This window comes from Gambusia affinis, linkage group LG19 (genome assembly GCF_019740435.1).
Source record: "Gambusia affinis linkage group LG19, SWU_Gaff_1.0, whole genome shotgun sequence".
Classification (NCBI taxonomy): Eukaryota; Metazoa; Chordata; class Actinopteri; order Cyprinodontiformes; family Poeciliidae; genus Gambusia; species Gambusia affinis.
This window is the reverse complement of record NC_057886.1, coordinates 9,961,188-9,988,503: the sequence shown is the minus strand read 5'-3', so window position 1 is coordinate 9,988,503 and position 27,316 is coordinate 9,961,188. Positions and strand designations below refer to the sequence as shown.

Here is a 27,316-nt window from a genome sequence, read left to right as displayed (position 1 = left end):
AACAAATACAATACAACACATACAAAATACTACATGGTGTGTTATGTACATCTTTAGGTCAGTGTTTTATTTATTTTTTTTATGTCTGATGGGGTTTTTGTTTTATTGTTCAGAACATGACCAACAACATCAAAAACATAAAGTCAAGGTCAAACCACACAGCGAGAAAGTTTTAAGCTGTTATACCAAACATCTATGAGCAGAATATGCATGGTCTTCTTTTGCCCTGTGGGTCAAGAATTGATGATAAAGAATATTTTCTGTTGTTGTTCTAAACTCAAATTACTGCCAGTAACTTTTCTCAGCAGTTTCAGATTATTTTGCTGCAACTTTACCTCTTCTCCCGATAATTTTCAACTTTACTTTACTAATAAAACAATTTTTCTTCCATTTTCAAAAAAAGCCAGTAGAATGGAAAAAATGCAAATATACCGCGGTTGACAGATGTTCTTTCCAGGAAGTTTAATTTTGACAGTTTCACCGAAGTTTAAGCTGCGGTCCCAGAGGTACGGAAACACATTCAAGCTTCTGTCCATTAATTTTATTTACAAAACCCCTGAGACATCAACCCTTAACTGACAGAATAAACACATGAGAAGAAGGGACGCACTCAAGCGAGAAAAAGTTGTCTTTGAGTGAAAGCAAAGAAAAATTTAAGCATTGTTAACATAATTGCCATTTCATTACAGAATGAAGTAGCACTGAGCACTGATTTTAAAATGTTTATTCTCAAGATCATGAAAACACCTGCTATGTACATTGAAAACAAAATTATGGTTTATTTCTCTATATAGGTAATAATAAGGATTTTCTAAAAAGTAGCCAGAATATTGAAAGTTTTCAAACATTTCATACATTATAAAAAGTATATGAAACATATCTTGTAGATATTCTGCGGTCATTCTTTTTTTGTTTTGCACCGTTATTATTTCTTCACCTGAAAGCAAAAGGAGAAAAAAAATAAATAAATTAGAAAGAAATTATTTTCAAGATAACTGCCATCATCAAATAGGTTCTTACTATACATTTTTAGATAAATTGTTCTTAAGTCTCGCTTGTGAGTATGGATCCATTTTATTCATAATGAAGTAAATGCAGAGAAAACCTCTTCATGTTTACCTGAACAAGAATGAAAATCATGTTATAGGTGAGAGAGAAGATGAAGAGGAAGATGAAGGAAGAGGTTGTGGACCACAAGCCGTCGGAGTCATCTCCTTCAGAGAGATTATCTATGCAACTAAAGGCAAATGTCTCATTTGAGTCTGAGGGAAAATGTGAAAAAAGAAAACAAAATTGTGGGAGATTAGATAAGTTTTGTATTGCTACATATAAGATTTTTGAAATATTAGATTTCAGTGATTGAGCACTACTAAGCAAAAAGACTGTTAGAAAACAAGTCATTCAGATGGATTGAGGATTCATTTTCACTTGTTTCACTTGTGTTCATTCATTCACGCACAGACCAAAAGTCTCCATGCAACATTTATTTGGACGAAACGGCACACTCATTAAGCTGTTCACAATACGACGAGGACAATTTAAAACTCATAAGACGACAAAGAAACATAGGTGCAGGAACAATGACATTATAGAGCACATAGTTTTACAACATAAAACTAATGAAAAAAAACGAGAACAAACAACATGCAGGCACCAAACAGCATGTTTAATCTGATCTAATAAGAACATTCAATTGAGTTACCCGAGGAACTCGACAGCTCGTGAGGTTTCATTTTGTCATTACTATGAGCAGGCCAAACATTGCAGCTGAACTTGTTTTTGTTCCAGTTAGCCTTGCTGATGGTGTAAAAGCTTGAAACTAGGTAACCATTTGTGAGCTTCTGTGAGGACAAGTTGTGGCCATCATTGTATGTTCCAGGATTGTTTCCAGAAGCTTCTAACCAGGCGATATAGTAATCTTGTTGCACTTGACTGGTGACTAGACACACCAGAGTGACTTCCCCTGTGTTTTCTGAAAGCTTGAGGACTTGAACGTCGGGCGTTGCCGTACCTAAAAGAAATGTACAATTTATTTGGAAAATGCATACTTCAAACTGAAAAACAGAAATTAAGATTATGATTTTTGTGACAAACTTATATTTCATGTTTGTTTCTTACTCTCAAAATATAATCCATTAAATTTAGAAGGCATACCTCTGTTGACATCAAGACTCTTCGTAATTGGTGCCGTGTTTTCTCTCGTGGCATCACACTTCACTTTGTTAACTTTCTTCCAATCATTAAAGTTTCGAATTAATGTACTGCTTTTACTTTGTGCATCATTAGTTTCGATAATATTATCGGCCACTGGCTGATCATTAATGAACCAGTTGATTTTAGTATTAGATACAGCAGCACCATCCAGTCCAGTAACGACACATTTTAGCTCTGCTTGTTTATTGACAAACATCGCTTTAGGACTCGGAGGGTTCAGTGTAACTGTAAACGTCTCTAAATGAGAAAGGGGAAAAAAAGAAAATGCATTTAGGCATTGAGATTTTTTTTTTAATTGATAACAAGTAACAAAATATAAGATACTTAATTATTATGTAATTAGAGAGACTGTATTTTTAGTTTACTTTCTAAGAATTAATAATAAACACAGTAATGCCATACCTTTTGAGGCCTTTTTTATGTAAGTTTTTCCTGCGTGAGTCACCTCACAGGTGTAAACAGCCTCACTGTCCCAGTCTGCTTCGTTAACGTTTAAGATGCTGGCAGCAGCATCATCTTTCGTGGGATCCAAATTTTTGAAGTTACCCACATTGTTGTTGTTTTTCTTCCAACTGAATGAAACTTGTTTGGTGGTAAGGTTTTCAATGAAACAGAACAAGACCCGTTTCTCTCCATCTGACTGTGAGAGCAATGTTACACTGGGAGGAGAGGAAGCACCTAAGACCAAGACAAGAACAAGACAAACATAAGATTAAGACTTTTTCAATTTTTCCTGTCTGAGAAAATGTCCTTAAGGAAATGCAGGAAAACATGTACTGAAATGGAAGGATTACATACCTTTCACTGAGACACTTTTGTTTCCTGCTGGATGAGTGACAGAACAAGTGTAGGACAAACCATTTTCCCTTGGCACACTGATCACACTGACTTCAGTGAATCTGGCGTTTTGCTGAGGAAAAATATACTGCTGAGAATCCACTTTAGTGTTGCTGGGACTGGTCCACTGGAATGTAGCAGTTTTTGGATAGAAGTCCTGGGCCAGACAGCCAAGAGTGACTGTATCTCCACTCTCAGAATTACATGGATTTACTGGAAACAGAGATGGAGCTGCAGTTTCATCTGTAAAATAAGAGAAATGTTGAAGTTTAAATTTTCAACATACAGAAAATATATATATATATATATATATACTACAATAACAAATCTTAAATGCTACAATTCAGCTGCAAATAGTTATTCAAACATTCTACATAGGTTTATATTTAAGGTACCAAAATTTAGAACACATAATATCTACCCCTACATTTTTGAAACAACTATTTTAAGTTTGAGTTCATCACATTATGTGAAAGTGTTTATCTTTTAAATCAAGGATTTGTCTGATGATGGAATAATTAGGTATTTTGATATGTTTCTTTAAAAAAAATGTGAATGAACTGATGAAATTTGATTTAACTATTAAGATGTAAAACAACATAAGGGAGAGGATTACGACCAATGGAAAAAAAAAAAATAAAATCTGACTTTAATCTCAAAATTCTGAGATTAAAATCTGAATTCTTTTTTTCAGTGGCCATAATTCTACTCTTTAACGTGTAGTTAAATTTGTTTGATAATTAAACATCACTAAAACATGAAAATGTCATTATATTCATAGACACTGAAAGGTATAAACTTTTTCAGACATTTAACTTTACCTTTTCAGTGAATGTTTGTGGTGCAACAAAGTACAAGATCATGCTTCAGTTTTAAATTTCTAATTCCTAAATCTTTTATGTAAAAGTTTTTTAAACAGTCAAATTCTTATGATGAACACATTAATATTCTCAAAATAAATTACAATACACTACATCGATCTGCCATTTTTTGTTTTTTGACTTGGTGACAATATTGACAAGATCAACACAACAACATGTAAGTTGCTGGTATATTTAAAAAAAAAAAATCCCCACAGCAAAAAAAAAAAAAAAAAAAAGGGTATTTCAGATTATCTGAATGTAAACTGTGGCGGCAACAATTTCAACAGTTTATCTTGTCATTTTGCCAGAGATACTGCAACAAAATACACACTTTCTTTGATTTTGGTTTTCATCCTTAATTTTTAAAACATCATTCATTGACTAAATATTTTAGATTGTTTTCCAAATAACACAAGCTGCTCCTAAAAAAAACAGCATTAAAAATCAAAAATGAAATACACACCCCTCTACTGTAGTTTTCTTGATGGTTCGTTTTTCAGTATTATTTTTAACATATCAAGAAGGATATACGGAAGGATAGTGATAATTGCTTATTACAAATTACAAATTGCAATTACAAAATAATAATAATATTTTTTATTATAAAAATATATATTAGTAATTTTTTATCAACAAAAAATATTATCATATAGCCTCATTATATATACTTTTTAAGGTTAATTAAATTGATTCTTTGTTCCTCTTTGCAGAAAATGTCCAGTGCCTTTAGGAGACAATAACATGTGATCTTAATTGTCAAAGCACAGGTTTTGCAGTTCTTATACTGCTAAACATCGCTTGAATGATGTAACAGATTCCTATGTATTCCACACAAACCCAGTGCTCATTTTCTAGAGTTCTAAAATTATAAAAATATCTAATACAGTTAGATATTTTTGTACTAATTCATGCCACTTTAATTTCTTTTTAACTATTCTGAAACAACAGACTTTTTTCCCCCCTGTGGAACTGTTCTATCTGTATAGATTTTAACAAATTAAACCAACGAAACTCTATCAACAAGCAGACTCATTTGAAAAAAACAAAAAACAAAAATAACTTAAGAAACAACATTAGGGGATATTTGATTTTAAAATGACTTACCTGAAGATACTGTGACTTCAGTCCCTTTACCCCAGTAGTCAAAAGCATCACAGTGCTACAACTCCACTCACTGCTTGAACAAAAACCTGGAGCACTAAAAAAACACGTAGTAAACCAAGGAAATTATCAAATATTTAAAAATGACAATAACTGAGACACTCACATCATCTGAGTACTTGTTTTCTTATAATTCCTATTAATTAAGAGTTCACATAAAACTAAACTTTAAAACCACAGAGTCCCAATGTTTGAAATATGAATTTAAGTTAGCTTGAGTAAGATGAACTATTACCGGATGAAAGCTAGATGTCATATTTATTACCGTATATAATTCAATGTGACATGTTTAACCATTTTACCATATTATCCATTAAGACACTTTTATCCATCATGTTTTTGTATGAGTGCATATCACTGTGGCCCCACCCCCACCACAGTAAACATTATAACAAAAACTCCCAAACAGGAGTACTCAAGTATAACAAGCATCACTGTGACTGAATAATTAAAAGAATGGAAAGAATTAAACCTAACAAAATATAGCTTCACTGATTATTTTCTAATTGGATTTTTTTTAAAGTACATTATACAAAGAATCATATGTGGTCCCTGAAATAATGTTTTATTGTAATTACAAAATAAACAAAATGAAATTATCCATTGTGAGTGTAGTCATGGCCTCACCTTTAATAAGAGTTTAGGTACAAAATGCAAAGATATTTTTATAGTATTAAAATGAATTTGTGGGATAATATATTTGTATCATTAACACATTCATATATAGTTACCTTGTATTCAGATAGTTTTATTTAATTTAAATTGTAAATTAAAGTTTTAATTTACAACTTAAATTCAGATTTGCCACCTGAACAGTCAATGCTCACAAACAGTCATATTTCTTTTCTCATGTACTCAAGTATGAGTATATGGAAAGAAATGAAGAACTAATTTGATATGACCATCAGAAGTTGCACATTACATGACCTTGCTTTTAGGTAGAATTATTTTAAAAAGTAATGAAAGAACAAATTGTTAAAGGTAAATGGCCCTCATTTATACAGCAACTTATCAAGACCCAGGACCGCAATCATTCAGTCACTCATACTGAAACTGACACAGTTGCCCTGGGGCAGACTGACAGAGGGGAGCTGCGATTCAATCTGCACCTCTGGGTCCTCTGGCCACCAGCAGCAGGACAGACAAATGAAGAGTCACAACAATTGAGACAGACAGAGTGGGCACTCAAAACCCATTTTCAAAACTCAAATAACTGATAAAAACTTGGCCTAACTTGAGTATTTAATGTAACGTCTTCGTTTTCCAACATCTCTTATTTTGTCTTTCTTAAAAAGCTTCAGACTTCATTATAAATATAGTCACTTAATTATTATTGTAGTGAATTCAATTCATATAAACTTTTCCAATGCAAATACACTGCCTTGAGAAAATAATAGTAAGTACAATGGCTACCGGATGGACAACTGTCTACTAGCTGGCAACAAATTATTTAATCCCAGCTTCACATTTCTTAAACAGCCATCTGAAAAAGGTGTCAGTCTGTTTAAGAAAGGTCAGATCATTAGCATTGAACAGAGAACGCATCTAAGGAGATAAAAAAAAAATATTGCAATTTGAAAGAGAGCATGAAGATTGAACTTATAGAGTGATGTGAAAAGGCCATGTGATCTGATGAGTCCACATTCACACTCTCCCAGATTGATGCCCCATCACTGAGAGGCAGACGAAGTGATGCACCCGTCATGCCTAGTGTCTACTGTAGCAGCCTGTGTGGGCAGCATTATGATGTGGGGTTGCTGCACTTGGTCAGGTCCAGATTCAGCAACATTGATGCCTTCCAATGGACTGTTTATTCAATGACAACACAGATGATAATGCCAAACTTCCTGGGTTGAAGTTTGGCCGATCCATTTTGACCCATGAATTGGGTGAAAGTCCTTAACTTCAGTGAAAATCTTTCTGATGTTCTAGAGAAGACTTTGTGCAGTGGTCAGTCTCTCATCATTGATACAAGGTATTGGTGAAGAATTAAAGCAACACTGGAAGGAAATAAATGGTGTTACACTGCAGAAGCAAAAGATTTTTTTTCTGGCCAGGCAGTGTCAATATGAAAAGACGACAGATGTTCTTTCGAGGAAGTTTTGGTTTGACAGTTTCAGCTCAGGTCCCAGAGGTACAGACAGACGTTGTCAAAAAAGATGCTTAGAAAACTGTAGAAACTCCTGGAGCTAAACAATAACCGAAGCAGAGATGCACTAGCATAAGTAATGCAAAGCTGCTTTTATGACAAAGCAACATACTCAACTGTACTTTCTAAAGAAATGACAATCTAATAACACATTGAAGTTGTGTTCAAGTTTTATAAAAGTTTGTATTGAAAACAGTCGAATTTGTTTCAAGTTAAAAGATCTTTAAAGCTAACAGTTTTAACCATACACTAATAAGCTAAATGTAATTACTGATATGTGAACTCAAACCTATTTCACCATAAAATGTATGGTGAGTTGTTATGTTAAAAAAGACATGGACAAAGTAACTATTTCACATTTCAGTTAATGTTAACGGATTATAAATACATGTTTTATTTGTTGTAGGTTTTTGTATGGGTGTGTATCATTGTGCTCCCCCAGCCCAGAACACAACAACAAACTCTATAACAAAAACTCCATCACAGGATACTGAAGTGTAACAAGCGTCTGTGTGTGCATATTTAAATGGTATCAAAGGATTGAAACTAAAATATATTTAATTTCAACAAGAATAGGTGTTTCTTTGATTTTAGCTTTAGTGAATATATTTTAAAGACAATATATAGACATTATTTCTTACTCAACTAAAAAAATAAAATAAAAAAACCTAAACATTTGTTACATTTTTAAAACATTTAGGCATATTTAAATATATTTCCTTCAAATCATTGATATGATTCTTGTCTCATTTAATTTTTTGTCTTTATGGAAAAACTGCTTTACAGATTGGACAGTCAATATCACAAGCCATTTAACAGGGCTTCCTGGATATGCAGTTCTCTGTTAGTTGAGAAAACATAATTACATCTTTTAGGATGGAGTTGAACAGCATGTAAAGAGTGTATGACTAGTTTTACTGTAATATAAGTTTGACTTGTTATCATCATAAATTGCCTAGACATAGTTGTTTTGAAATGACACTAAATACCTGAAAAAAAAAAAAACTTTGATAAATTTTACTTTGCATTCAAATTTTCACAAAGATTTTTGAAGTGTTGATGGAAATTTCTTTAATCGATCAATTAATCATGTTTATTTTTTATAGCGATTTCAGCAACAAAGCAGTTCATAGTGCTTTACATCATAAAAACACAAAAATACAAATTTATGAAAGACACCACACAGTCAGTAATTGAGAAAACGAGTGAATATTTTATTTTATCAAGTGCCACTGTTGAATTCGTAATTCTTTGTGAACTGAATATTTTAAAATGTAATGGGATGTCTCTTTCACTTTCTTTTATGTATATAACAGGTCTCATCAGCATTTAAATGATTGCTTTCTGTATTCTGATCAGTTCACTTAGTCTTTTTGCTTCCATTTTCTCTACCATTTTTCCACTTGCAGAGGCTAGCATAATACTGAAAAAAATATTTGAATTAAATGTTCAAAATCTATTGCACTCAAGACCAATGTTTGTCAGATTAAACAAGACAGTTCTTACATATATTCTTTTACAACATTGTACTACTGATGAAGTGTTAATCTTTTACAAAATGAAATTCGTTTTTGGCTCTCCTGCATATTTCTTAGTCTTGCGTTTTTATTTATTAGGTTTATTTGATAGGAAAAGACACACATTAATGTAGACACACTGTACAAAGCAGCAGTTATGTTAAGAAAGATATAGACAGTTATTTCACATTTCAATTCAAAAATTGATAAAATAAACAAATAAAAAAAACTTTTATTAGACAGTGACTAGGTTTTTGTATGAGTGTTTATCACTGTGCCCCACCCCATACCACCACGACACATCCTACAACAAAAACTCCTTCATAAGGTACTGAAGAGTAACAAACATCTGTGGGTGGATATTTAAATGGAATTAAAAGATTTAAAATGTATAATATTTAATTTGCAATGGGAATAGGTTTTTCTTTGATTTAATTTTTTGTAAATTTAATTTGAAGACTTTAAACATTTTTAACAATTAAAGAGATTTTGTTGTGATCTGAAAACATTTAGACATGCATAAACATATATCTTAAAATATAAATGACAAGGAAATCACTAAACTTATGTTGTGTACGGTTTATTAAAATTTTAAATATTTATTTGTTAAAAAATTAACAAATAATTTGGCAATCTTAACTTTATCGACAATGTTTGTGCTACATCTTAATTCTGTGCCTATAAGTTTCTTTATGATTAGCGTCATGAACAGAAAGGGTATTATCAACAAACGGTGTACTATTTTAATGGTTTGCTTTTTATGCTTTGGCTGTGGTCAAAGTGGAGCAAAAAATTTGAAAACTGAGAGTGAGACAAAATAAATGTTAAGGACATTCATTACTATTTCAAAGAAAAATAATTGAGAATTTTTCCTATTAATCATGACAAAAAGCACTTAGATCTTGGAGAACAAATTTTTACCAATGGCATAATTATATAATCAACTCATCATGAAAAATATGTTTTAGAAAAGAATATGCACATTCATGAAGTCGCTGGGACAGTGGAAGTTTTTATAATATTGTTTGTGCATTATTCATTTATAAAACAACTTTCTTTAGCCACATGGTGATCCATTAATCAATCAGGCTGTAGAAGCTTTTATTAGTCTTATATAATATGTTTTTCTTTAGGTGTAATTTATTTGTTTTTATATAACAAGTCTTTTTGCTTTTAGTCTTTATTTTTATCAAATTTATTGAGTTTTTTTAAAATTATCATTTAAATCTGTTGGCGTCCTTTAATCCAGGTACAACAGATGAAAATATGAAAATATACTTGAACTACAACTATATCTTGAAATGCCATTAATTGTTTACCGTAAATTCAGAAAAGACTAGTGGTGTTGTAATTAGATCTGGACTTTAGAAACAACATAGCTACTTTATTTTCTATGACTGAAGTTCACTTGGCCTCCAGGGAAACTGCAATCCTTTTTGATATTTTCTGATCTGGATCTCTTTTTAGTTGAGCATTATTCAGAAGGTGCAATATTTTTTTGTCTTTGTTTCTTTCCTTCCCCACCATTTTCACAATCAAACAGACAATGCAAAGGCTAATATTACGATAAAGAAAAAACTTTCAAAAGCATCCGGTTTTCGGGCAATACCAACACCAATTATTTAAGACATTTTCAATGTTTGTCAAATTACACAACACTGTTCTTACCAACATTATTTAAAGTCATCACACTTCTGATGAAGTACTAGTGTTTTGCATATTGAAATTCTCCTTAGTCGTGCTGCATATAAAGTCTTGATCGGTATTAAGCTAAAGATCTAGGAGCATAAAGAGAATAATTTCTAATAGTTTATCACCTGTAGCACTTTGCCATTCCTACTTAATTGAGGAATAGCATTCCTCATTTAATGCCTTCATAAGATACAAAAATCTGTCTTTTTACATGTTTTAACAGATGATTCATTAAAATCTGGTTTCTCATTCAAGGTGTTGTCAGAAATGATAACCAGGTCTGAGTTGTGTGAACAGACAATCAGCGGTAATTCAGCTTTATTATTGTCCTGATGTTTTTGTATGGGTGTGTTTCATTGTGGCCCCGTAGTAATAATCACCACAGATAAGTCTAGCACAAAAACTTCTCTGCACGAGACAGGAGGTGAAGCTACCACAATGAGGAGGTAAGTGAAAAGACAAATACCAACAACTTATGTTTCTTTATATAATTTAGCAAGAAAGTTAAAAATGTCTTGTGCAAAAGTGTCAAATATATATAAATATATATATATATTTTTTTATGAATTGCAACTTTGCTAATCAACCGGCCAGTGTATTTTTGCAGTGATGCTTTAGTGGAGTAATATTCTCAGAAGAATATTAACAGTGTAAAATATTATTTGATTACATTTATTCCTCTTTTTTTCCTTTCAGAGTCGTATGCTAGCAAATGACCTGGGAGATAGAGGTGTTTTTTGTAGCATGTTGCGCTAAAATAAGAATTTTCTTCATGTTGACCCTTAAGCATAAATATAATTATTTCTAAACCTTCATAAGCAATCATCAGCTGATTTTGAACATTTAAGAAACATCAGACAAAGATAAAAATTGCCACTAGATGTTAGTATTTCCTTTTGAAGGACCTTGAAACTGTTAATTAGTTTATCTTCGGAGTCTGTTTCTATCTTTTTTTTTTTTAACAGATCTTCCATTAATTTGTGATCAGCCTGAATAAGTTTAAATTTCACTTGTGCAAAAGTATAATGCTGTATGTTTGTTGCTTAGAAATATTTAAGTCTAGAAAGGACAAGACAGTCTCTTATTATGTGAGCTAAAATAAAATGGTCAAACACACCAGTCGGAAAAGGATAAAATAAATTACTAACATTATGTATAAGCATAAAAAAACAGCAAAAATGTAGTGAGTAAATTACATTTAAATAATCAGAATAGAAAATTCAACAGCTTCTACATTTTCATGGCAATAATTTGAAGTCAAAATATCCTGAATTTGCTGTTTTGAAATGATCCAAGTGCAATCTGCTATTTATTTTTGCTTTAATCTCAACTATAGCTGTTAATTTTTAATAAACAACTAGAGTTCATTCTTTGTTTATCATTAATATTTTTTTTTTCTTAAAATTAAATAAGTTCAAATTAAAAGTAACAATATTATAGCTTTTTATTTAGCAATTGGGTAATTACTCAATTACCTAAGACATATTTTCATTGATCTCAAACTATATTGATAGTGAATATTTGATATTAATTATTATTTAATAATTTTAAATTGATTTGTACATATTAATTATTTTTGGTTATCTAGGAATAGATAATGTTTTAAAAACATTCATTTTGACAGTTTTTACCTGAACAATCGACAATCTTAAATCTGCTGTGGACAGAACAATCTGTCCTTAAAGCACGACGCCCAACGATGGCTGGGGAAACATAAAACAACACATAAATGTGGCTTAACAAAGATATGTTTAATTCCTGTTTAAGGCCATTTTAATCTGACAAACAAGTCTCAACAGAGCACATATATTATAGCTTAATGAATATGACTGAGGTCTTTAAATTGAGGTGTGAGTGTGTTTATGCATTACTGCGTGTCTTTGAGTTCCACAATGATTGACTGGTGATGTGTCCAGGGTGTCCCTTCCTCTCGACCAATGGCCACTGGAGATGTGGACAAGCTCCACCTCAAAGCTGCATCGACAGGTGGGTGTAGATAAGAGGTGGATAGATATAAAAAGAAAATGTTTGCAGATACCTCCCCCAACAAGCATAAAACAGGAGCTAAATGAAAGGCTTCAGCATGCATGACATTCTCTGACAAGCTTCAGTAAGTGCTTTGATCTTCATCCTTATACTATCCAACATGCTGTGGTGACTGTCAGGTTAATTTTAATGTGTCTCATTGTTAAGGATTTTTAGTTGGTAGGTTTATGTACTGGCTTTGAACCGACTTCAGTCACTGTGAGTTTCGAGTACAATAATAAACTGCAGAATCTTCAGTTTTTAGACTGTTCATCTGTAGATACAGCTGCTGTCTGTTGTTGTCCCTGGAGGCTGTAAAACGACCTTGGACTGACTGAGAGTAATGCTGATTGCCAAAATCTTCAGTAGCGACCCATTCTAGACCTTTTCCAGGAGCCTGTCTGACCCAGTCCATCCAGTGGCTGCTGAGTGCGAAACCAGAACCTGTACAGGTCAGTTTGTGGGATTCTCCAGGTCGTTTAATCACTGATTCAGACTGTGTCAGAGTCTGACCATCAGCACCTGTCAATGCAAAGAACTGTTTAGGTATGTAAGTTGGTGAACAGCATAAAAACACATCAGTTATATTCTTTACCTGCACAGAAAATGAAAATAAGCAACAATGGTGCCCTCAGGTCCATCATGTCTACCTCAGTTTTCTGTTCTCTGCCAAATATTTCATGGTCAAATAAATAGAGGCAGAACAGATTAACATTTTGCATTAACTCCTCCCAAAACCAAACAAAGAGGGTAAGCAGACTTAAGTTTATGCATAGCTTATAGGTGGTTAAGTTATTTAGTTTGGTCACTGTACTCAAACATTTTCTGGCAAAAAACAAACAAAGAAACTCTGTCAATTTGAAAATATAAACAAATTTGAAACCGCTACAGAAAAATAAAAGATTGTTGAAGACTTGCAGGCTATTTTTCACATTATATCTCGAATTAACACGTGTTCAAGAAAATATGATTTTTATCATTCAAATGTCATAAAGGACTTCTTATTGAGCATTTGAGGCTTGGAGATTGTTAGATAGTGTAAGTACCATTAGTATTTACTGTTTCTTTTGTTTACAAATACATGCACAAAGATCAAATCATATAAGATAATAAAAACCTGTAAAAATAGTATAAAAAAAACATTTTTTTTTCTCCAGCTCTGACTTGGGAAGTATTGTACCTTGTTCTCAGCACATTCTGAGCAAATCCTTTTATTATATCAAGAAACATGAAGTACCTGTGCTGCAGTTTAAGAGACCCGTGTATAGAATTGACTTATATATTGAAGTACGAAATTCCCAGCTAAGTCAGAAACAACTTTGTTCTAGTTCTCAGGAAAATAACAAATTGGTCAGCTGCTGTAATTGGCGTAGACAATTTGAAGAGGCCAAACCAACATCCTGGCAGACATAATGTGAATGATGACAGGACACACTATTATGTGTTTACAGCTCTTTTCAAACCAACAAGCATAAAGCAACTGAAATGATACTCTGAAAATTTAAATAGGCATATTGGGAAAAAATACTGATGTAATTCATACTGTAAAATATTTATTATTTAATTATGACAGCATTATTTGTTAAAACCATACAAAAAAAACCATACAAAAAAAAATCATCATCAAAATCATATTCAAGTGTTATTTTGATTCTGAAGTCAAAAACTCAGCTTCATAAAGGGTCCCTTAATTTTGAAAACTTTTTTATCATTATGTAGCTTTTTCAAGTGAAATATTTTCTCTACATAAGTAATCAACGTTTTCTTTTAAAATAATTAAGGGGGCAAAATGCTTGTGTCAAGCCTCACACTAAAGCACTCCCGCTATAAATTGTACCTGCAACAAGAGAAAACTAAAAGCAAATTCTGCACCAAAAGACAAAAACATATAACTTATTTGTATGTTTCTTTTTATCAGAAAAATATATGGCTACAAATGATTGCAATTTCCATATGTATTATCACTTTCTTTTTTAATTTTCCTGAGCTGAGGTATAAGTTTGTTTATTTGCAGTGCGAGGGAGCCCCCTCTGGTGTCTTTGAGGCTTCAGGGGTTTTTGTTTGGTCGTCTGATGTTTTCTGTTATTGTGTTATGGTCTCTTGCACAGAAATACACAGCAGTGTCTTCAGACTGCATGTTCTGGCCTTTAAGAGTCACTGTGTTCCTGGAAGAGACTATGTCAATACTGAACTTATTTTTCAGTGAATCTTTGTAGGATGTAGATGAGCCAACTCGGCATCCGAACCACTCCATTTTCTTCCCTGCTGCATGTCGGATCCAGCAGGTCCAGTAGCTCGTAACAGAATAAGATACCTGACAGGAGATGGTGAGTGGGTGACCTGGATGCACATTTACAGAGTCCGGCTGTGTCAGCTGTTCACAAATCACACCTGTTGGATGAAAATCATGCCTTAGTGACAGTGATAAAATAGATCTGTTGGATCTCTAATGCAGTTACTCACAGGATCCAGCTGCCAACAGCAGCAGAAGAGCTAAAGGAGACATGCTGTGCTTTGGAAGTGACTACCAGTCCCAGTTGAAATAATTTATAAATACCTGAGAGGAAGGAGGGGCTCAGTGAGTTTGCATTAAACCAAACAAGCCGTTACTATAACTAGAGGTTTAATCAAAGTAAGGTGTAATTTTGGGTTGTTACATGCCACGTGCTTAAACATCCACTCACACTGTACGCTTTTAAATAAAGTAAAATAATTATCAAATATTATAGTAATTTTAACGTATTAATGACCACTGCAAGTCAGGAAGTCAGAAACCACAGCAGCTGTTCTCTCTGAGGCGTGTTTTCATGTCTTTGTGTTTACATAAGTTGTGTTATCTTACCACATCTCCCTGCCACCTGTGGGTCAATGAGATTCGTAATTTAAATGAATCTCATTTCAATATTGAAAGACATAAAAAATTGGGAAAAATTACATGTGTGACCATTGCTCATTTTTAGAAGTTTAAGCTCTCAGGAATACAAAAAAAATGTCTCTCATGATAATGTTGAAAACTGTTTAAACATTTTAAGGATTAATACCATCCATTCATTCATCCATCCACTCTGTTGGCTCATACCTGCAGGGTAACTTATGTGACTTAGACTTGTTGATTAAAAACCTTTAATAACACTGAGTCTTTACAATATCTTACTTGATGACATGAACTATATCTGACCACTGGGTAAATTTGTGGTATATTTAAACCACAAATAAACTATTTCTGTACCAAAGTCAGACTTCTTAATTGTGCCACGTTCAAAATAAACCTATATGTCATTTAGTGAATATTAAAGTGAGAGTTAGAAAAAAAGAACCGTCTTAACATTTTTTTTCTCCGTTTTTGTTTTGTTTTGTTTTTCCGTTTTTTAGTGTAATGAACTAAAAGATTTCCTCCTAAATGGAATAAAAGTACTGAATAAATTACTTTGAAGATACATTGTGATTTTGTACAGCTACTGAATCAACTTCAGTCACTGTGCCTCTCGAGCGCAGTAATAAACAGCAGAATCTTCAGTCCTCAGACTGTTCATCTGCAGATACACCTGCTGTCTGCCGTTGTCTCTGGAGGTGGTGAACCGACCTTGGACTGACTGTGAGTAGTACTTCTCATTGCCATCACAATCAGCAGCAACCCACTCCAAACCTTTCCCAGCAGCCTGTCTGATCCAGTGGATGCAGAAGCTGCTCAATGTGAATCTAGAAACTGTACAGGTCAGTTTGTGGGATTCTCCAGGGATTTTACTCACTGATCCAGACTGTATGAGAGTCTGACCATCAACACCTGAAAACACAATCATTAAGTTAAATCTCTGTTTGCAGATTATTCCCTTAATACTGACCCAAGTTGTGGACGCGTTTTCTCACCTGCCACCCAAATAATGAAAATAAGTAGTACTAATCTATGATCCATTCTGCTTAATTATGTTGTGTGTTCTCAGGCAACCTCTTCAGTTACATAAATAAGGCAAAATGTTTTGCATTAACCCATCCTGAGAAAAGGGAGGAACTAAGATCAGTGGTAAACTCCCAGTCTTGCTTGAAACTGTTCTTAGTTATTTGATGAAGCATATCAGTAAATATAGAGAAAGGATGAACTGCACAGCTGATGGAGTGAGAGCACCTCTTCTGAAACTATTCAGAATATTCTGACTGGTTTCTGCATGTGTTGTTACTGTGTGCTGCCTCACGCTGTAATACTAACATGTAAGGTTGGATAAATTTGTTCATTTAGAGTTGCTGTTTTGCCAAAGGTGTTCAAATTGTTACAAAACGTTTTTTGTCTAGTGAATCTTTGCTGTGTAAAGCTCCAGTGTATGTCACTGTAATCCCCTCCAGCTCTTTTGCTTTGATCCTGACTCAGCAGTAGCTGCTGAGAGTCCTTACAGCTGAGGCTCATGCAACTTTCCTGTACAGGAGTGGAGATCAATGATTCAGGTTTGGAATCACAGAACCTGGATTCTAAGTTGAAAATGATCTCTCTGTATATTGAAGTTTTCTAAAACTAAATGTATGATTTTGTATATGAAAGCTGGGGCAAATTAAAAATTGGATAATGTAACAAGACAAAGTTCCAAAGCCATTCACTAAATAGCATAGCATAGATGCTGAAAAAAGAAACAAACTGAGGCAGTTGTGTAAAAATGCAAATTTGAGACAGTTTATCTTTAAGTTGATCTAAAAACATATTTCTATACAAAAGTAGCCTGTTACTTTAAACTGCTAAAAAAGCTTCTTTAAGCGTTTCAATTTGTGACAATGTTCCCTCACACAGAGCTTTAACATTAGCACAGTTTCATTTTTTGTACAGCTGCTAAACTATTTTCAGTCACAGTGCTGCTGCCGTGCACAATAATAAACAGCAGAATCTTCAGCCTTCAGATCGTTCATCTGCAGATACATCTGTTGTTTGCTATTGTCTCTTGAAATGGTGAAGCGGCCTTGAACTGATGGAGAATAGTGCTGGGTGCTACCACTTGGGTTACTTATGTATGCAACCCACTCCAGGCTTTTTCCTGGAGCCTGTCTGATCCAGTCCATTTCATAGCTGCTGAATGTATACCCTGTACATGTCAACTTGTGAGATTCTCCTGGTCTCTTCACCACTGGTTCAGATTCAGTCAATGTCTGACCATCAAGGCCTGTCAAATCAGGAAAAGAAAACAAGCACACATTCCTGTCAGTAACACAAATCTTATTCTTGTCATATGAAACTCTGTGAAAACCTTCACCTGTCCAGTAGATTAAAAGAAGCAGCCCTGTCCTGTATTCCATCATGCTAACTTGTGTGTGAACTCTTTTCTGATATTTATCCTGCAGTCATAAATAAGCAGAGATTCATTTGAGTTTTGCATTAACTCCGCCTCACGCCGCTGTGTGTTGAGTAGAGAGTGGCTGAAAACACCAGGGTGAAAAATTGTGTGACAAATATTTAAAATAGCAAAAAAATAAAATTCTAAATTGAGTGCATGGATGCTGCTTACCAGAAACAAATACAAGCTGTAAAACATGAATAAAACATGATAAAACATAAATTTGTGAGCATCTGTTTGCTTGTTTGGTTTCTACTTAAGAGTAATAAAGACATATATGTTCAAATTTTCTCTTTGCTCTTTCCTACATCTTGTGAATGGTAGCAAAAGATAAAATTAAGTAAAAAAAAAAACTTTTACAATGGGTGTATAAATGTTCTATGCTCCACAACTACAAGAGAGAAATTAAATACCATTAACCACCAAACTGCCAGACAGGTCAAACCTCAAACTTTTCACGGTGCCTCAAAGTTTTATGAACTTGTTATAATGACTGAATCTATGACTTTGTAAATTTATTTTGTATTTTTATACGTTGATTTTTTCCAGGATAATGATGGAGGATTTTGTGCAGCTCTCCACACTGTTTTTTTCACTGTGTGTGTCTAGCACAATAATAAACAGCAGAATCTTCCGTCTTCAGGCTGTTCATCTGCAGATACACCTGCTGTCTGTTGTTGTCCCTGGATATGGTGAAGCGGCCTTGAACTGATGAAGAGTAGTATATTAGACCACTATCATATCTGATATAAGCAACCCACTCCAGTCCTTTTCCTTGAGCCTGTCTGACCCAGTGCATGCTGTGGCTACTGAACGTGTATCCAGAGCCCGTACAGGTCAGTTTGTGGTTTTCGCCTGGCCTCTTTATCACCGACTCAGATTGAGTCAGTGTCTGACCAACAACACCTATAAAGTTAAAAATTTTAATTTAGAAAAACATTAAGCTTGAATGTAAAATATCTCAAAAGTCTCTGAAAGTGAAGAAAATGTATTTACAAGCCAAGCAGAAGGATAAAAACACCAGGCCTTCCCTGCAGTCCATCATGTGAACTTTGATCACTGCTCTCTGTTAACATCTACAGTCACATAAATATTAAAAGTGACTGAATTTTTGCATTGACTCCTCCTCAAACAGTAGAAAAAAATATCAATCAATCAAATTGAGGAATTTTCTGGTTAAATATTTGCTTATTTACCTCAACTAGTAGCGAGATACTTCAGTATGTAAAAAAACCCATGATCGACATTTCTTAAGTCATGAAGAGCTGACTTTGTGAAGAACTGGAACAGCTGTCAAAGTTTTCAGGGATTTTCGGAATCTCCGTAAAGTAAATGTTTTAATTGGTCTTGTTACCATCATATACAGTGCTTTCTGTTTTACAGTAAATATTTGGGAGAAAATGTTATTCCTTCTGCACAGAATATGACTTTGAATATAAGACTTGTGAATTAATGAAGATTTTTGCCTGTAGTTCTTATTTGTGCAAAAAAAATGAAATCAAATATATCTGTAGCGACACATTTTCATCTTATTAAATGTTTTTGGAAATAAAAATATTTCATTTACTCCTAAAATAAAACACATATCTAATTGGTGTTCGCCGTATAACTCAAGCATAAACAGCAGCACTGTGTTTCACTGCATTGACTGCCCTCTAGTGTTCAAACATGAGAAACTGGAATGGTCTTACCACAACATATAGCTTGCGTGTTTGTTTTATATTTTAGTTTTCTCTCTAAATGTAATCTAAGCTCTCTTTTTATTTTTTAAATGAAGCAAACTCTGGAAAAACTGCATTATGGTTCAGTTTGCAGACACAACGTGCATAAAAAGTGTCATTAACCTAAAGACAAAAACAACAATAATGAAAACAATAATTGATCTTCAAGCCAGAACAGAACAACCTTCAGTCATTGTCTAAAATAATGCATTTTTTTCTTGCTTGAAAGTGCCATCTTGTTTCATACCCATAAGATTGATTGTTTTTTATGTATTAAAATACTGAATAATACTACTAAAATATGGCAAATTACTACCAGCTCATTCTCCCATTTCAATCCCCATGTCGTCCTGATCTCTGTCCTATCCAGTCCTATGCAGTGCACATCATATTATGAAAAGAAATTATAAATTTTTCCTGTGTCTACAGGATCTTTCAATGCAGGCAGAAATTGTAGGTATTCCAAATCTCTCTTTCCATTTATACTTTTATCCGTGCATATATCCATCTGCTTTGTGTTTCTCAAAATTTCTGTAAAAACCTAAGACAGGAAATAATGGTGACTGAAAGAAATGGGAGGTTTTTTTTGTTAATTCCTTTATAGACTTTATTTTATTTCTGTAGAAACATGGACTTTACACACAGTGCATTCTTTTAAGTCAATAAAAAACTTGTTTTCAAAGTATCACACGCTTCATCGCCTCTCATAGATATTATTGTTTGTCAGTTTTTGTACAGCGTCTTTGAGTTTTGTGTCACTGTGTCTCTCTTGCACAGTAATAAACTGCAGAATCTTCTGGTTTCAGACTCTTCACTGTCAGAGAAACTGTGCTTTGCGAAGTATCTTTGGTGATTGAAAACTGGCCTTGGAAACTCTGGGCAAATATAGTGCCAGTGCCACTGTCAATGCGTCCAATCCATTCCAGTCCTTTTCCTGGTTTCTGACGAATCCAGTGGAGCCAAGCCAGAGACAATCCCTGTACTTTACAGGACAGAGTGACTGAGTTTCCTGGTCTCTGGACCAGTGGATCAGAGGAGGTGAGGGACTGACCCTGAGCAGCTGAAACAAACACAGAGTTTTGACAACTGCAGACATCACAGGGAGCTTTTTCTTTTTTTCTCAGCTGAGTAGAGTTAACTCACCTGAAATAACAGCCAAGAGGAAAATACTTCCTGTGACTCTCATGTTTACAGCTTAGATTTCAAATGAAAAAGCTGTTCTGGTGAAAATATATAGGACAAGCAGAAATGGGTGGAGATTGTGGATTTACATATTGTTCTATGAGCACATAGCTTAAAAAAACCTACATGGGAGGATAAATTAAATTTTCAGATAGAAGAAATATAGAACATCACTAATACAGTGGTAAATAATAGAGAAATATATGTTTTAAAGTTTGACCAACGTTTTAGCACAAGTTATTCCTCTCGGCCGGATCGTTAGCTGGATTAGGCACCAGCACCGTCCCGACCCCTCTGGGGACAAAGGTGTACAGAAAATGGATAAATGGATTGATATGCATAATAAAAATCTTAAATTTGATAAGTTTCATTGGTGAATGTCACTAAATTCAGATGAGCAACATTTTGAATATTTTTTACTGAATTCAAAGCTGATCATTGAAAATGGGTGAGAAGTGAATGTCTCTATTGTCATAAATGTCAGAAAGACTGATGCTGAACTTTATTGTCTCCTCAAATTCAAAGCCGTAGCTGCTTTTATGGTTTATTTAATAAAAAAAATTAACTTGTGTTCAGTGTGAATAACTGAGATATGCAATTTTTTCAACGGACTAAAGAAGACTTTTGGACAGTTTTTGAAATATTTATATTTACCATAACTTAGATGAGAGAGTTGTTCAGAATAATACTGTATATGTCACTTGAGTTTTGAGCTGAGGAACCGGGTCCCATGTGTTGCATATTTAATGAAAATGGTATCATAATTTTACAACAACAACAACAACAAAAACTATTTACATTTGCCATGTAAAAAGCTCCACTGCTGCACTTTAAACTCATTTTTCAACAATTGAAACTACTGTGCTTATGTATTTCATGACAACATAAAAATAAAAATCAATTAAACAAAACTGATTAAAAATATTTAGTTTAAATTCATGATGTGCTCCAAGATACAGGCTCCTTGTGCTCCTCACTTCAATGAGTTCACCTTTGATGATTTAATATCGTTAACACACACATTACTGTTGTGGGTAGTGACGTTTCTTTTTGCTTATATAATTATTTAAAGCTATTTATCACTGAACAATTAATCACTCATTTTGCCATCCATTCATCCATCCATCCATCCATCCAGTTTCTAACTCCCTTGACCCTAACGGGGTGCTGGTGCCTCTCTCCAGTGAACGTTTCAGATGAGAGGACTGGTGACCAGTTTATTTCAGCATCCTGTCCACCTGTCACAGACAGTAAGAGATGTTTTTCAACTTTCACTGGCAATCAAGAGCAAGGACAATTTTGATGTATCGTTATTGAAAATTATCAATATTTCAAGCTGTTTTCTTTTTTCAGTTCTTGTAAGAAATTATTTCTTATGAGTCACAGAAAGGATTTTTTTCTGGACTAATGTGCTTATGAGATGGAACATATTGAAGAATTTGCTGTAAAGTGATTTACCTCAAAACTTCTGTCCAAGAGTTTTTTTCCATATTGTGTAAATTTACCCTATGTGATTTATTCACCAAAATTTAATATTGTAAAGAAAGATCAAACTGACTGCTATAAGGAGAAGATCAAATGCTCCGTGTGGCTGGTGTAAACAGAGGAAGTAGTTTTTGTCTGACTCTTGTGATGCTTTGCCTCACTGTGTCTCTCTAGCGCAGTAATACACCGCTGAGTCCTCCGTCTTCAGACTGTTCATCTGTAGATAGACTTTACTGCTGGAGTCGTCTCTGGAAATGCTGAATCTTCCCTGGACTGAGTCTGAATAATAGATGGGTGTACTAGCTGTGTGCACCAAAGCAATCCACTCTGGTCCTTTGCCAGGCGGCTGTCTGATCCAGACCCACACTGAGCTACTGAAGCTAAAACCAGATGTTGTGCATGTGAGTCTGTGAGACTCTCCGGGGTTTTTAACAGCTGGTTCAGACTCTCTAATGGTTTGACCTTCAGCACCACTCAAAATAACCAAAGTAGCCACTAACAAGGTTACATCTCTGAGAGCCATGTTGAAAGTGTGCTTGGTAAGATTTAAAAACTACCAGTTTGTCTTAAATATGATTTCAGCTCTCAGGGAATTTGTTAACAGAAGCTCCTCCTCCATCGTATGTTTCAATGAAATTTAATAGGAAAATCTATTCAGGTATGAAATTTTATAATCCTGCAAATAGGAAATAGTTATTCAAGTAATGAACTTAATGATGAACAGTTGCAATCCAACAAAATTCAATCATTTTGATATTCATATAAAAAAAAATTCATAAAGTTAAAAATTTAAAAATATTGTGGCTTTTTCTGACAATATATAATTTTTTTCTACAGTCAAAATTATTAAAATAAAAGAAAAAATTAATTAAATAAAAATCAAGCCAAGACTGTCCTATGACAAATTATTTTATCTCAATATTTTTATTTTTGATATCCGGGTGAAGTTGGCCTCCTCACCATCTTCATAATAAACAAAATTGGTTTGTACTTGTTTGTGCAGCAGAAATGTTTGTTTGTACTGGTATTATTTTAAAGATTTAATAAGTGTTTCCAGATTTCATCAAAGATAACACTCCCCCAAATCCCCATCAGACAATTTGTGTCAGTCAACCTTGCTACAACAATGTTTAAAACTGCCTCTAAAACAAGTGAAACCTTAAAACAAAATGAACTTCTGCTGAGTTTTTTGGGGGGTTTTTTAGAGAAAATGTCTGTCAGCTGCAGGAACTCACAAACCAAAACAGCAGCTGTTCTGTCGGTGCATCTGACTGTGTCCACAGTTACATAAGTTTCATTCGTGTTACTGATGCCTGTGGTTTCATAGTAAAAAGATACAATTGTGTGAAATTTCCTTTTAGTGTAGTAAAGTAAATTTATTGGGAACAATAGACTAAAACACTCTAACGAACGTGACACGACTTGAAACTAAATTTCATGACTGACACAAAAAATTAATACTTAATCACAGTGTAAGGTGTTAAGTAAAGTCATGTTTATTTGTATAGCATAAAGAAGTTCAAAAGGCTTTACATGAATGTGTGCGCTAAACTTTTCTCTGAAGATCCCATTTTAGTTTTGCTTTTTTAAACAAATAAATAAGTTGATGAACATGTGGTGGGGAGTTTTAAGTAACTGAGGTCAAGTGTGAAAAATTCTAAATATATTATGTGAAAGCATTTAAATAAATTCTAACACTGGGGAAAAGATGGAGGAACCGTCACAATAGTGTTAACTCAAGAACAAATTGGCCAATTTTGAGCAAATGATTTATTAATATTAGCTGACAGTAGATATACTCTTAATGACTCACGCAATAGACCATAATATTATGAATTTGACCTCATTCATTAATTCACTCTACATTCATGGTTGATCCATCTAGGGTTGCAAAGGAAATCAAGAAACTTTCTGTAAAAGCTTTATTGCTTGCATGATATATTTTTAGGGCCAGATTGAGTATTTGTGTGGGCATCTTGGTGTTTTGTCGCACTGTGCTCATTCTGACACAGTAATAAACAGCTGTGTCCTCAGGCTGGAGAGTCTGTCCTGTTATTGTTATTGTTCCTGCAGAAGTATCTCTGTTGCTGCTGAACTTGTTCTTCAGAGCAATATTTTGAGATAAGCTCCCACCGTACCACATGGTTAAAATCCAGTCCAATGTTTTTCCTTCACGCTGTCTGATCCAACCTGTTGCATAGCTGCTATCAGTCAACGAATAACCAGAGACCCGACAGGTGATTGTCAAAGACTGTCCAGGCTGAACGATCTTTGAGTCTGGCTGGATGAGATCAATACAAAACACACCTGTAGGGACATATAAACATTAACACCATCGTTCAGATAAACACAGTGCTCCTAAAGCAATTTTTATGGGAAGTTCCTCACCAGATGCAGCTGTCAGCAGCAGCATCAACGCTACAGAGCCCATGGTTGGAGTCAAAGTTGAACTGGTAGAAGCACTGGCAATTGAAAGAAACACTTCCTTTGCTTATAAATCTGACTTGTTTGCATGCCTATGAATATTCAGATAAATGTAAAATATTACAAGTCGCTCCACAAAAACATCATGCATTTATGTGTACATGCAAACACTCATACTCCATTGGTTAAACCATTTACAACTCATGACATCTATGTAAATTTTATATATACAATGTATTTAATTATTCTGGGTCTTAGGTCATAGATTTCCCTAATATTAATTATTGTAGTTTAACCTCTTGTGTCATGTGTAACCAAACTGATTTCACATCAAACATGTTTACAGTGAGATGAAATTGTTTAAAGGCCTGAACTATTTGTGACTGACAGTTGCTGTGTTTACAGTGGTATCTCTGTTTTTCTTTAAGGAATCATTTAAAAATATATATTTTTAAATTATTAAAAGTATTGCATTTATTTAGTTCACAACATACATCTGTTTCAGAGATAATTTTAACCATCAAAGTTATTGTTTCTGATATTGTTGTTTAATACTTTCACATGTTAAGTTTTAATCATACTCATCAGGATTTATGCAAGCATATTAAATGAATTAAAATGACAAGAAAATTAAGAAAGTCTAATTTGAACTAGAAGTGTGGCAGGTGGGTGGTTACAGCATCAAGAAGGGAAGCAGTTTTTGAATTGACCTCCCTTTAGATTTTGTCACTGTGAGACACCTGGCACAGTAATACACTGCTGTATCTTCAGTCTTCAAGCTGTCCATTTGCAGAAAGAGTTGACTTCTGGAATCATCTCTTGAAATGGTGAATCTACCCTGGACAGACGAGGCGTAATGGATTGGTGTACTAGATGTACTTATATAAGCGATCCACTCTAGTCCTTTCCCAGGAGCCTGTCTGACCCAGACCATCCTGTAGCCTTGAAATGTGAACCCAGATGTTGTGCAGGTCAGCCTGTGAGAAGCACCAGGACTTTTGATGACTGGGTCAGATTGTGTCAAAGTTTGACTATCAGCACCTAAGGAGAGATATAAAAACACCAGATAAATTTTGTTCTTTTAATAAGATTAATGAGAAATCAAAATAGGAGAAAACCTTCACCTGTCAAACAGATGGCTAAAAGCAAGAGTCTGATCCTGCAGTCCATGGTTTCACAATAATTAGCACAAGATCTCAGTGCAGTCAGATAAATAGTGGTGGTTGGAGTCCGAGTTTTGCATAGACTCCTCCTCAAATAATAAAAAAAATCCACAATAAAATGTACAGTGTTGCTTTAATCAGTTACTAAAAACTCCAACTTTGAAATCAATCAATATTAAATTGAGTAAAAACATCGAATGGTATGATAAAGATATCTTTTCATATTGCTCTGTTAACTTTTCTTAAATCAAGGAGCATATTTTGTGAACAATTCATTACATATTAAGTATGTGGGTGAACAACGTACCAAATGATGATAAAATATATTTAAAAAATGAGTGAGACAAAAATATGTCTTCAGAGTGATGACATATTTTTAAGATGAAGGTTTTGCTTTTGAGATTCAAGAAAAGATGTTGTTTTAATGAAACAGTAGAGAAATTTTGTCTAATATTCCTGTCTCCAAAGATCCAGATTTTCACCAAAAAGCAAAATATTTTCTGCAGACCAAGTATGGCACTCACATTCAAAGACAATGCAATCTTTTTCCAAATATTAACTTCCTCTCATTTTAGGTCAGTAAGAATAAGCCACATTTTTACTTTTTGATAAATTACACAGTTAAGAGAAAGAATATGTCAGAGATTTATTCATTAATGTCTTTGTAATGATTACTATCTTTTTTTAAATATGTGGAAACCCCATATGATGATGTCATGACATTAGAAAGTTCTGATTGGTTTACTGACAGCAAAGTTAATTGGAGGCACACCTGTGGATGTATGTTAAGGTCAAACCTTGATTACATAGATTTCTTGTTTGACGCCATGGGAAAGTCAAAAGAAATCTTTAGATCTGTTACAAGTCTGGTTGATTCTTGGGACTGACAAAATGAGACTTACAAAAACATAGTGCAGATACAATACTGTGTAACTTATCTCTGTGCTGAAAAATTTATATAGATGAAAAGAGCTGTGGTTTTTGTACACGTCTTGAAGTGAATTCAGTCACTGTGTCGCTTCGAGCGCAGTAATAAACAGCAGAATCTTCTGCCTTCAGGCTGTTCATCTGCAGATACAGCTGCTCTCTGCCGTTGTCTCTGGAGACAGTAAACCGGCCTTGGACTGACTGTGAGTAGTATATCCTATCACTGTCATATTCAATAATTGCTATCCACTCCAGTCCTTTCCCAGGAGCCTGTCTGATCCAGGCCATCCAGGAGCTGCTGAATGAGATTCCAGATGTTGTACAGGTCAGCTTGTGAGATTCTCCTGGTCTTTTTACTGCTGGTTCAGATTCTGTCAAAGTCTGACCATCAATACCTGTCAAAAAGACATAAACAATCAAAACAAAAGATGAATTGTTACAGAAATTAGTAAAAAGAATAATTCCAATTTATGGAATTATGGCTTGAAAATTCAGTTGCAGGTTTGATTAAAAAAAATTAAAAGAACTAAAGCAGAAATGAGACTCTAGCTTAAGGTGATCATGTTTCCAGCACTCTTTACCTTTCCAACAAATGGCTATTGCCAGCAGTATCGCTATTATACTGTCCATCCTGCTAAAATATG

At 34.0% G+C, this 27,316-nt stretch overlaps 2 protein-coding genes across 2 annotated transcripts in view; both read right to left on the bottom strand.

Moving 5' to 3' along the window:
• The window catches only part of ighd (immunoglobulin heavy constant delta), a 108,394-nt gene that overhangs the window by 29,439 nt on the left and 51,639 nt on the right, over positions 1–27,316 (bottom strand). The window lies entirely within an intron of this gene.
• Positions 422–27,316, bottom strand: LOC122822394 (immunoglobulin gamma-1 heavy chain-like). Its single transcript, XM_044101004.1, has 11 exons — positions 27,254–27,316; positions 26,860–27,067; positions 25,321–25,415; positions 18,187–18,197; positions 5,019–5,070; positions 3,013–3,294; positions 2,617–2,892; positions 2,155–2,451; positions 1,703–2,011; positions 1,120–1,262; positions 422–937 (listed from the first exon to the last, which is right to left on the bottom strand). The coding sequence occupies exons 1-11, from the start codon at positions 27,300–27,302 to the stop codon at positions 926–928; spliced, it is 1,734 nt and encodes a 577-aa protein (XP_043956939.1). The 5' UTR covers positions 27,303–27,316; the 3' UTR covers positions 422–925.